This window comes from Sylvia atricapilla, chromosome 5 (genome assembly GCF_009819655.1).
Source record: "Sylvia atricapilla isolate bSylAtr1 chromosome 5, bSylAtr1.pri, whole genome shotgun sequence".
Classification (NCBI taxonomy): domain Eukaryota; kingdom Metazoa; phylum Chordata; class Aves; order Passeriformes; family Sylviidae; genus Sylvia; species Sylvia atricapilla.
Window position 1 is genome coordinate 55,794,442 of NC_089144.1, and position 12,032 is coordinate 55,806,473.

Below are 12,032 nucleotides of genomic sequence, written 5' to 3' on the forward strand. Positions count from 1 at the left end.
TGGGGAAGGAGCAAATGACTTGTTGGAAATGAAAATGAGGGTGAATAACTGGAGCCAAGGATGAAGAGGTCTGCAATGGGCTGGTTTTGCTAAGTGTGTGAGGGAAAGGTTGGAAGGGAAGCAGGAATACAGGCTGAAAGAGGAGGCAGCTGAGAGAGAGGCTTTGAATGGGTGTTCCACAGTCTTGTTTCTATCTCACCAGTGGAATCTCTCAAACTGTTTTGACTATTTTGTCCAAAAGCAGGGTTGAACTAAGCAGACCTGCTCTTTTTGTCCTCTTCATGACCCTCTCAGTCATGCTTTTGTTTGAATAGCTGTGCACTGACCTGGCAGGTCATTTGTTTCTATACTGGCTTCCTACATGGCTTGGAGAAATTGTTGCTCTTGAGCAACTGAAAGGGTGCCAGCAGCTTATGTACAATAGCTATGGCTGCATTAAGGAAAAATAAAAAATCTTTAGCTCCTTGTACAGCAAATAATTTTGAAGTTTACTGTCAGTGGTGTTAGTCTCCTTTTTATCTGTTGGTACAAGTTGGCTCTCTTCAAGATCCCAGAATAGTTTAAGGTTTTATTAATTTTACAGATGTAGAAAGGGATCATTGCATGCATGCATATATGTCATAGGATTCCTGCCTTTTCAGTGAAAACATTTGCTGACAGTACATTTAATATGCTGCTTTTCAAGTGCAGAAAGGCAGAGTAAGATATTAAAATACAAAAATAATTGGAATAGAATAGGAGAGAATAATTCCAGTTGTAAAAACAGGTCCAGCTGCCTGAACCCTTCAGGGTTCAGAAGAAGTTAGAGGATGTTATTAAGGGCACCTTGGCCACTTCACGTGGGTCATTCCTTATACATGGGACATGCTTTGGGTTTTATATGGCTGACTCTTGAAAATAATGTCTCAATTTAAAGACTGCAGCCAAATTTTTCTTGCACTACCCTTTATCTCTGTGATAATTAAGACAGCAAATATCACAGTTTTCAGAAATTAAATTAGTTTGAATGGTTGAATGAATCTGTATTTTCACAATTTGCAAGCATTTGTAATTTCATGTGTTTTATTTTACAAACTTTACAGGAATTGGAATATTTACTGGAAAAACATAGTGTGCTAGAAATGGATTTCTTGAAGGAAAAAAAAGAAAAAGTGCTTCCACATCAAGATCATTACAAGACACTCCAGGTAATTTCTTTCTTGTAGTATCCTTGTTTTTCAGGAAGGTTTTGTATAGAGCATATTTATGTCCTGAAATATTCTTTTAGGCATCTGTGGGCCTGCTTCAAATCCATTTGAATTTAAAGAATTTCAGAGGTTTTTAGATCAGAGCCTGATTTTTTAGATTAGCAGGAATGTAAGTTTAATATCCCACTTGCCTAACTACATTTTTGTAGCTCAGGTCACTCTTCTTTGTTGGGATCTATTTCATAAAACAGATGGAAAGAAAACCACTTTGCTCAGTAGTTGTGTTTAAGAGCGTGACATAGCATGTTCTAGAGTGCTATGGCCAATTGTTTGTGCTGTCTTACCTAACTTCAATGGGGAATAATTCATGCTGCATAATAAATACCTGTAAAATGTAATTGGATGCTAGACAATGGAATTAGAATTGTTTCCATTGTGAAAGCTAACATCTTCAATTAAATACATGTGTAAAGTTTTGCATCCCAGTCATTTTTTTCATTGAAGTTTTGGGTCATCTTCCAGTGTTAGAGCAAAGCAAGCTATGTTACAGATTTCAAAAGTTTGTGTCTGTAACTCAGCTTCACTTAATTTTTTTGCTGCTGTGGATGATCTTTAATACCTATTGCTTTTTTTTCCCATTTGTACTTAAAGGAATGCTGTAATAATTTATTTTGAATTCCTGATAGCAGTACATTCTGGAATTTACAGTAATATAATTATCTAATACTATTTTTTTCCTTTTTTGTGTGTAACACTTTACTCAGTGAAAGAAATGTTTGATTAATCGAACCATGATATAAAAGGAATTTTAACTTAAAACCCTCATGATTTATGGAGTACCATAGTGCTTAAAGTTATTTGCTTTCCTAAACAATAGAACAGGTGGATTTCATGTTAGTACATACTTCTGCCTGAAGAGCGCTGTGAATTTGGATAGTGAAAATGCTACTGAGGTTCGCAACTATCAGTCCGTATCATAACTCATTGAGTTAGGTACTGCAGTTTTCAAAAATGGCTATAAAAGGGTCAAAACCTTTAACTTACTTTGTAGAAATGCTCATGTGCTTCCTCTTGTTGTGTTCTGAGTACAGCCAAAGTCAAACCAGAGCAGGAGAGTGAGTCAAGCTTCTAAGAGCTGCCTGTTAAAATTACTTTCATGAGACTTGAATTGTGGATGCCTTCTGTTACTACAGCTTTTAGTTTCTTTTGTCTTTCTCCTCTGGCTCCTGCACCACGAGGGTCACCACCTGTGGCCACACACTGAGCAGAGCTGGCAGCTCCTGAGGACAGATGTCTGTCCCACTGCCTCTGCCTTTTCCAGTAGAAGCAGCTGGTTATTAGTGCTGTTGACCTGAAAAGCTTTAAAGCAGACTGCAGTGGTGCCTCTGGCACAGCTTTAGGAACTCTCAGGATGAGGTTTCCAATGGAAGCGATGCCAGCGTCCAAAGCTGTAGGTGTGCGTTGACTTAATTCCTTTTAAATGAAATTGCTCTGTTAATGTTTGAGTAAAAAGTATAAAACCAGTGCCTCAGGACACTTTTCTAACTGCCTTTTACATGAACATGCACTGTTTCATACACTTTTATATTTACTAATTAACTGGCTCCAGGCACTTGTGACAGGGAAATCTCAAAATCCGCTGTAGATCTAACAAAGCCAGTCAGTTAATCAGATTTTTAACAAGGTGATATTTAGATAAAACCCTTTTATTTTTTGAAGAAGGTACTTTTCTTAGTTCTGGGAGATTTCATTGATCTTTGTCAAGTAACTAAGTCAGTAATCTTATTTTTTTTACATCTTTGCTTTTGGTTTCTGCCTCAGTCAAGGGTGACAGTTATGTTTATCACAGTTTTGTTCTCACAAAATTGCATCAATGACATATGCTTTAGGTTTTTTGATATAGAAAAAGATAACTTGGAAAGACAAGGTAGGAACATAAAAATATTTCTTGAGCAGGGTTAACATTCTAATGAAGCAAGTTTTGTACTGGGCTACTCACAAACTTTCTTCATCATAGGTGTGAAAAAAGCCTTAAACTGAATTTGGTAGTTCTGCAAATTGAAGAACTGAAGGGTAGTGTTAATCACTGTTCCTAAGTATGGGAGGCAGAATTCCAAATTTCTGGTACAGTGTTAATATTTAACCAATGGATAACAATAGAGTGTGGCCTCATTTATCACTGTGTAAAACCAAAAGGTAAAAAGTTCTGTGTTCCATCTAAGTAAATTTAGCTTTTAAAAAAATCAAGATTGAGCAGACCACGTAGTATTTTCACATTCTTAACATTATTCCCATATGTAACTGCAGCAACCAGAGACAGTAAAGGGCCAGCAGTGGTTTCATAAACAGAATAAACAAATTACTATTAACTAGTATTATAGAATTGTTTGCATATTTAATGGAACAGTCTCTTAGAGATCTTGAATTCATATAAGCTAATAAAATTAGAGTTATGATTCCCACATTTCTGCTTTGGTGTTTGTACTATTTAAGAGGCAGAATAAAATAGTATATTTCTAACTTCTTTACTTGCAAATTGGAACTGAGTTAAAATTGCTGTGGGAAGTGTAAATTTAGGGAGTTTGACTTGTGTGCAGTGTTGCAACAATACAGTTGCAATCTTAGCCTTAGAATTCCTTACTTAGTTTAGACAGGAGAGAAACAGGTGAAAATGTATGTCTGATTTTTATATTTTCTTGGTTGGTATGTCAATTTTATATTTTTCCCTTTTTTTGATCAGAGTGCTTATATTCATCTCAACTTTTAACACTTCAGGTCTTCCTCAGGTGTGAGTTGCTACATATTTTTAAGTCATTTGGGACTAGTAAGTCATACAAGGTTTTGGAGATAATGCAGATTTAGTGGTCACTTAATCCTAGAAATCTAAAATTTTATTGTAGCCACATTACAGTATGTTGTAGAAATAAGCAAAGGCTGGATTTTAAAACTACCAGATTCCAATTTGTAGACAGTGAAAACCTTCATTAGCAAAATTAACATTCCTGTTCAGCAGGTGATATTCTCCTGTTTGCAAATCAGTGAGGGAACGCTTAAATTGAGAAAGGAAAGTAGGGCCTGGTTTCAACTGCTCTGAGCAGGACCTGAATTCTTTAGACAGATTGTTTAGCTGATAAGGCTCCTGATGTTTGGTCTATCTACAGACAACTGGTTTTGGTGATTGAAGTCACTAAGAACTGGATCATACTTTTCTCTGCAACTTGTTTGATTTACCACACAGTCCCATTTGAAGAAGTGCTGCATTTCCACTGGAAAATTCTCTTTGCAGTTATACACATTTTTTCCAATCATCATGCATTTCTGGAAGTTAAGCAGGCTGTTTTTGTAAATGACAATATAGTTGCTGTGGTGTGACCATTTTTGAAATAAACTTCTTTTTTATCTTTTGACAACAGATTTCTGTTCTTCCAGCTTAACAAATCTGTATGTTATGAAAACACCAACAATTTTTTTCCTTTTGGAAGCCAGTGTTTCTGTTCCACCTTTCTTTAGGGAATATCTTAAAAAAATTATTTAAAGAGAGACTTATATATGCATATTTTGTGCAGCAGTATTACTGTTTTTGCAAAGAATCATGATTGGAAATGAATTGGTTGGTAGTGTGACTTCTTCACTATACATAATATTTTTGAGTGTAAGAAAGTGGGTCAGATAGGCTCCTTGTTTGAGCGGTGTTTCAGAAAGGCAGGAGAGGAAGATTATCCTGAGAAAAACATTCACAGAACAGTAGAGAGTGATCAAAAGAAATTAATTAGAACATGCAGTAACTGGGATTAAAGGTAACAATAACCTAAATTCAGTCATTGCTGATGTTAGATATTGTTTCATATATGTATTTCCATAGCTGTTTATGTTTTGGGGAATTTTTCATTTGAATACCTGTACAAATGTCACATTTAAATTATACAGCTTCAAATTATGAGGAAAAAGTCTTTAAATGCAGTTCTATAAAGATAGGAAATGGTAAACCTGAGATTTTGGGCCAGTTTATTCTCTCTTATCTCTGAGGGATGACTTTATTTTTACTTTGATTAATATTGCCTGTTATTTTGGAGGTTTTTATATATTAGACCTATATATCACACAAATTCATAAAAACCAGGATGCATATTTGGTTGTGCCTCTCTCCTTGTTTTTGAAGTTAGTGCTTCCACTTCCCTTTTGTGTTAGAGTTTAGTGATGTTCATCCATGCAGGCTTCCTGCTGCCTGTGCTTGACTTCCTGCTTGTCCCTATGGACCATTCTTGAGTTTGGAGGAGATAATCCCTGAGCAGGAACCAGCTGTTTTGGAGCCTTCTCTCTAGAGCTGTATCCCATGTCACAGGCAGTTCCCAAAGAGGTCGAAACCTTATCCGTCATGTCCAACATTGTGATCCTTGGTTTTGTTCTTCTCCTGAACTCACCCTTCCATGGTCACTGCATTCAGGCCAGATACTCACATCCTCAGAGAGTCCTTCCATGTTTTTAAGGCTCAGGTCCACCAGAGTTCCTCATGGGTTGCTCCTCAGCTGCCTGTGTTCCAGGGGTTGTTATCTGTGTGCCCCAGGAATCTCCTGGATTGCCGTGTTGTCCCACTGGCTGATTCTGGGGTTGGAAACGTTCCTCGTGAGGAATCACATGAGGCTACATTCTGTTCCCTTGAGAAGGTCTCACCTGCCTCATCCCTCTGGAGACTGCCTGGCACAGCAATTCCCACTTTGCTGGCCTGCCTGCAAATCCTGACCCCCAAATCCTTCCCTGATCCCCTACCCCAAAACAGAGATCCATCCACACATTCCAGCTCCTCCCTCACACATGAGGCGACGCCCTGTCATCGCCTGCCTGCTCCTTCCTTCCAGGAGAGTGCATTTATGATCCTGGAAAAGGTGTTCTGCAGGAGGTTGGAAACAGGTCTTGGAGGTAGGTGGTTTTTATGGCTGGAGTACTAGAAAATGTATGTTTTCTTACAAAACTAATATATGACTTACATCCTGTTAAACACCATCTTCTAAGAAAATATTTAGGTTGGTTTTAGGTGCAGACATAGAGGAGACAGAATGTTAATAACAAAAAAAAAAAAAATAGGTGTGAAAATAAAGTTTATGTACTGTACATGCAAACAAATTTATAAATGAGATTCCAGGAAATTTCACGGGTCACAGCAGGGTTTAAAATTATGGAATATGGAAAAAGGGGGAATTTCAGAAAAGACACTTTAACAGATAGCAGTGCATCTTTTTGCTGAACTGTTAAAGGTATTTATGGATATGGCAACAATCCCTTGCCCACCTCTTTTTCAAGTGAGTGCCAGATACCTCACGTTTATTTATTCACCTTTAATTTTTTTAATGTTACTCTCTGTACTCTTCTTTCAGACACTCATTTTTATTCAAAGTCTTTATTTATTAATAATTTCAGAGCTGTTTACATTTTGGCATGTTTCCCCCCTACCCTCGCCCCCCTCCCCCCAGTTTCGATGTCTTCTTTCCTCTAAATTATTTTTCCATCCATGAGGAAAAATAACTTTTTATTTCTGTTATGGAAAGATTTCTGCTCTTTTGCCTTATGTTTTCCTTTTAAACTTCAATTCTTTTATTAATTGTTGTGCTGTCTTGTTTCAGAATTATTAGAAGAGTGGATGTAAGACTAAGCATTCTAATTTTGTTTGAAAAATATACCTCTCTTATGCTATTGTGCTGTCATTTAACAGCTTTGAAATGCCTGACTTGAATTATTATCTGATACTCAGTTACTGTCATAGGGCATGCCAAGCATTTGTTTTTTTACACTTATGTGCCTCCTTTGCCTCCCTGATTTTCAAAGTATTAAAAAAAATGTGCTTAAATATCCTTCATTTTCTTAGTGTGCAAGTAGGTACTAGCAAAACAATTTTTTACAAAACCAGGGTTTGTGTCCTGACTGCTTTGTATGTGTCCTGATCTGTTTTATGCCAGTGCATCCTGGATTTATTTGAGTGCATTGGTCAGACCTACTGCACATCTTCTTTTGCACATTCACAGCAAGTGCATTGGGAGGGATTGATCTTTACTTTTTCTCCTGCTTAATATGAAAATTCCACCTAAGAATGTTGTGAAATGCCCAGATATATTTAGCACTGATTGGTTAAGTGACTCTTTACCACCAGTCTTATCTCAAGATTTTCACATCCAGGTTTTTCTAGCTCTTGTAGGAGTAGCATCTTGTTGGATTTTTGAAGGGATAATGAAAATGTGCAGCATTTATCTGAAAAGAGACCTGTGTAGAAAGGAACTTAGGTAACTGTATTGCTAAGACAATGCTTCAGGCCAGTTATCTGTTACATAAATAAAATTCAATAGAGATTTGAAAAGTGAATTTAAAGGTGTAGCAGGTTAATGAGCAATAAAGTTTTCAGCAATCTGCAGCCATTCATAGTTTAATTAATGAACTGTGAACCAGACAAGATGATTTAACAGGTGAAGGGGAATGTTGCAATGCTTGTAGGACAGTTATCTGCTGCTTGGCATGCACCTCCCTAAAAAATACGGAGAACGGTGCCAAAGCATCTCCGTGTCCCTGGGTCCACTCCGGTGCTGTTTGTGTCCAGTGTAAGGCATCTGAGGCAGGGTAATTATTGTGAGTACCTGAGCATTACTCTCCACCAAAATAGTAAATCTTAACCAATGTTAGCTGAAATTAGTCAATACTTTTAAAAGAATTTGTACTTCCTGTTTATACACTTGGAGGCATAAGATGCACGGCAAATATCGGTATGTTGTTTTGGGGAGAGATTTAAAGGATTGTCCTTTCATTGCCCTTTACTTGTTAAATTTTCTTATTTGGTTTATAGATCATCAATAAACTATGAGTGACTGTGGAATGCAGCTTAATACATTACTGAAACTTTTACTGCCTAATTAACCTGCTACACCTTTAAATTTACTTTTTCAATCTGTATTAAATTTTATCTGTACACACTATCACTTGGTGTTGAAACACAGTTTACTTGTGCTTCTAAAGCCAGCTAAAATGTGTAATTTGCCAAGTACTAAGCAAATTTATTTGTATAAATGTATTCTAATCTAACTAATTCACACCCTGGAAGTTATTACATAGCCAAGAAACTCTTGTGATTTCCATATCAAAGTTGAATTTATTCACCCCTTCTCAGTTGCCTTGGAAACTTCCTTATTAATTATGCCTTTACTTTTTTTTATTTGAGTGAACTGCCAAAATGTTAATATGTAGCCAAAGTGTCAACAAATAACTAATATTTTAAACTACTGTGAAGGTGTGTAACAAGTCACTTCGGTATAACTCCTGATATTGAGAAAGCAGTTCCAGAGATAAAGTTACTTTACTATTGCTGCTCTTAAATAAATAAATAACGTTTTGCTGCTGAGACTTGTATAAGGTTTTTTTCCTCATTAAAGGATTAAAAGGTCCAGAAGAGCATGTGACATTTAAAATAATCATGTACTTAAACTGCTGAGAACTTTTTTACTATTCTTGGCGAAAGTTTTATCACTGAAAGAAAGCTGATATTAATGAAAACTTGAACATCTGTTCTTAAACCTGGAGGATATTAAGATAAAACAGATTTTCCTGGTTCTATGAAATTCCTTAAAAATAAACCTATTACTTGAATGTATTGATAAATACATGGAGTGTTTTGGGTTTTGGATATGCACTACAAGTTAAAGCGTTCTCAGGCAAATAATTGGTTAGGATGATCAACATTAATTTCTAGAAGTCAGTACCATAATGTCAAAATGAAATAATAGGTCTGAGTAATGCTTTCAAAATAACCTGAGGCATTGCAATAAAGGACTGAGAGAAATTCTGAATTTCTTCAGTTATTTTAATATTTCTTTATTTTTTGAAAATAATTTCAGCCAGTAAGTTTGTGCTTAATGTACTTCTGTTTATGTAGGGAGAACGCAAAGTTTCTGTGCTAGGTTTTCAAAGGGCTGAGTTTGTGTGACTTTAGAGATAAGTAAGAAGTGAATGTGTCATTGAAAAGCAAATTTCCATTGACCTGCTGGGCAGAGTATTTGCAATAAGTCTTGATAACTTCAGGGAAGCTCTGAAGGAAAACAGAGTTTGAGCTGGTAAGCAATAAAAAATGGAAAATGTTCTGAAGCTCCCTTATATTCAAACTTTTTAACTGGAAAGGTACTTTTTATGCTTGAAGAGCCTTCTTGTTAGTGATGAGCAGAAAAGGAGATCCATTTCCATCTTTTTGAGCTAAAACCTATTTCCAGGCACTGCTTTTGTGAAAATACTTTGTGAAATACTTCTGTGAAACACTTTGTTTAAAAGAGTAAATAAAACAAAAGGAAAAAGAAAACCTGAGAAAGGTCAGTGGAGGGAACAATTCCAGGGTTTCATATGGAGTGTGATTACATCTCTGCCCCTTGGGAGTTCAATTACCTGCACAGAATCCCCAGTGGGAAAACAGCTGCGTTCAGCTGGGCTGGTGGGGAGTTCCCTGAGTCCCTGGGACTTGGACTCACTGCTTGTAAAGACACAGCTCAACTCTGTGTCACTTTAGCACATTCAGTGGTGTTGTTTTAAGATACATTAGTCTTAGATATCCTATGCTGTTATTTTCTATAAATGTGGCAGCAGTGGCCAACTGAGGAAAATTATTCAGGGCTTTAAGGAATTTAGCCAGAAATGCAGTGGACATCTCCCATGCAAGAAGAAAGGAAATGTTTTAGCTAACAAAGGCTACAGGAATAGTCTAAAGATGTCTCATATTTTGCATATTTTCATTAGAGAGTTCTCTCATGAACGGGGATCTAGTGGCACTTGCCCTCCTCCTTACATCAAATTTGTCTGTCTTTACTTTCACATTCCTTTGAGAAATGATTATTTGTTAAATAAAAATAGCAGCTCTTTGAGGCGTGTTACAATTCCTGTGATAATATTTTATCAACTTTCAACATGGTCCGCTTCTGTCACCACCAATTAAATTATCTTATCCTGGACCAATCACTGCTATAGCAGATAAATCTTCCACTGCACAACAGAAACCCAGCAGTATTTATTAAGAAAGAATAAAAAATTTATTCATTTTTTATGATATTTTGTATTTTTTGACTGGTGCTGCACTACTCTACATTTTTAAATGTGGCCTCCAGTCCTTTAAATACCTTTACATATGCTTAATAAAACTGTATACATCCAGTTGAGAAGGCTATATTCCAGCAGGATTTGCTTTTCCTTTTTGCAAACACTTTCAGCCAAGAGCCTTACTGTAAGCAATGTTTGTGCCCCTCTGAAGAGGGGAGCTGCTCAGAACAAGAACGTGTCTTAATCATGATTTTTCTCATCTGGGTAAGCCAATTTGTGGGAGGTCTGACGTAGTGTAAAATACCAAGAAATTTCAGACCAAGCTAAAACACAGCTCAAGCTTTCTGTCAAATTCAGTCCTAATGCTACAGCCTTTTAAAAATGTATTTACATTTTAATTTCTCACATACAACAAAGGAAGAGTGAGCTTGTTTTTGCCTCCTTGCCAGCTGGCTTGGAGAAAGGAACTGAGGGACTTTGAAAGGGGCGGCGTTTGTATGGTCTGGGTTTGTAGAGTTAGAGGAAAGAATATTTGTGTTCAAATTAGAATCCCTCTGCTTCTCCCTCTCACTCTTTCAGCAACAAAAGGGTTCTTACTTGGGAAGGAAGGTTTTGGCTGCTGTGGGATATTTGGTGGGGTTTTTTGGTTTTGGGGTTTTTTGGGGTGGGAAGAGGGAGATTGCCTTTTTGTTTTTAACTGCAGCATATTGAATAGATTAAAGAGGGAGCTGTAGAATTACTGTTGTTCAAAATAAAAAATTCAAACATGAGAATCGTGGTTTTAACGTTGTTGGAGGGAAAGACAGAGTGAGGGGTGAAAGAAAGTGAGGGGTGTTCTAGAAAAAATGAAAAAGGCAAGAAAAATACATGGAGAGTGAATGAGTGTCAGATACAATAATGGGAAAGTCATTCCCTGCCTCATATTTGTGCATTTATCAAAGAATATTTTTTCAATTTTGTTTAAGTGTTAATATCATCAATGTGAAGAAGTAAATGGCGTGAATAAAAGTGTCAAGAATCTTGAGTTGTATTACTCTTAGACTCTATTTTGAAAAGCACAGATATATGTCTATTTTTTGTTATTTTCACTGTAACTTTAGAATTCTGAATAATTTTCTATATTAATCCATTTGCTTTTTGTGGTCAATAGTAATGCATTTAAAAAATAGATCAGTTGACATAACTTAATGGTCTGTAATTTTTAAATTTTAATAGATCTGTGTTTTTCAAATCACAGTTTAATTAAAAATTAAAACAACCAACCAAACAAACAAACAAAACCCCAAAAAATCAGTTAAAACCCAACATAGCATTTAGTTACTTCTACGTAACCTAAAGTGTCATCAATCATTGCTGACTCTTTTCTGAATGTTACATCTGATGTTTTCTGGCTTAACTTAGGAAAAAAAAGAAAATACTTTGGTGTTTTGTGATTTTAGTGAGACTGCTTTGCTTTGAGGAGAAGATCAGGTTAAATTTATTTTTTGGTTTTTAAGAGACTGGTTAGATTTTCCACCTATCCCATATCCTCAAACATAACTTTTCTCCTCTGGAGTATTTAGTTTTGCTATTAGTTCAGTACAATCAGTGTTTCTGTAACAGTAATTAAAATAGAGAAATTAATACATGTATTGTTATGGTTTTCATTTGGGATTGCTTGTTTAGATGCCCAGGTTTATATCTAGGCTTCAAAATATAAGGGAGTTTTGTGGGAGAAGTTGAGGTTTTTTGTTTGTTTCTTAAAAATACTGTAGAAATTGGAACTTAATTGATGTCAGGCAATTTGATGGT

At 36.1% G+C, this 12,032-nt stretch overlaps 1 protein-coding gene across 2 annotated transcripts in view; it reads left to right on the forward strand.

Moving 5' to 3' along the window:
• CCDC91 (coiled-coil domain containing 91) overlaps nt 1–12,032 on the forward strand; it is a 113,385-nt gene that overhangs the window by 31,914 nt on the left and 69,439 nt on the right. For both annotated transcript variants that reach the window (XM_066319568.1, XM_066319567.1), the window contains exon 6: nt 1,083–1,187. In XM_066319568.1, coding sequence (XP_066175665.1) covers nt 1,083–1,187 — 105 coding nt within the window. The remainder of the gene's footprint in view (nt 1–1,082; nt 1,188–12,032) is intronic.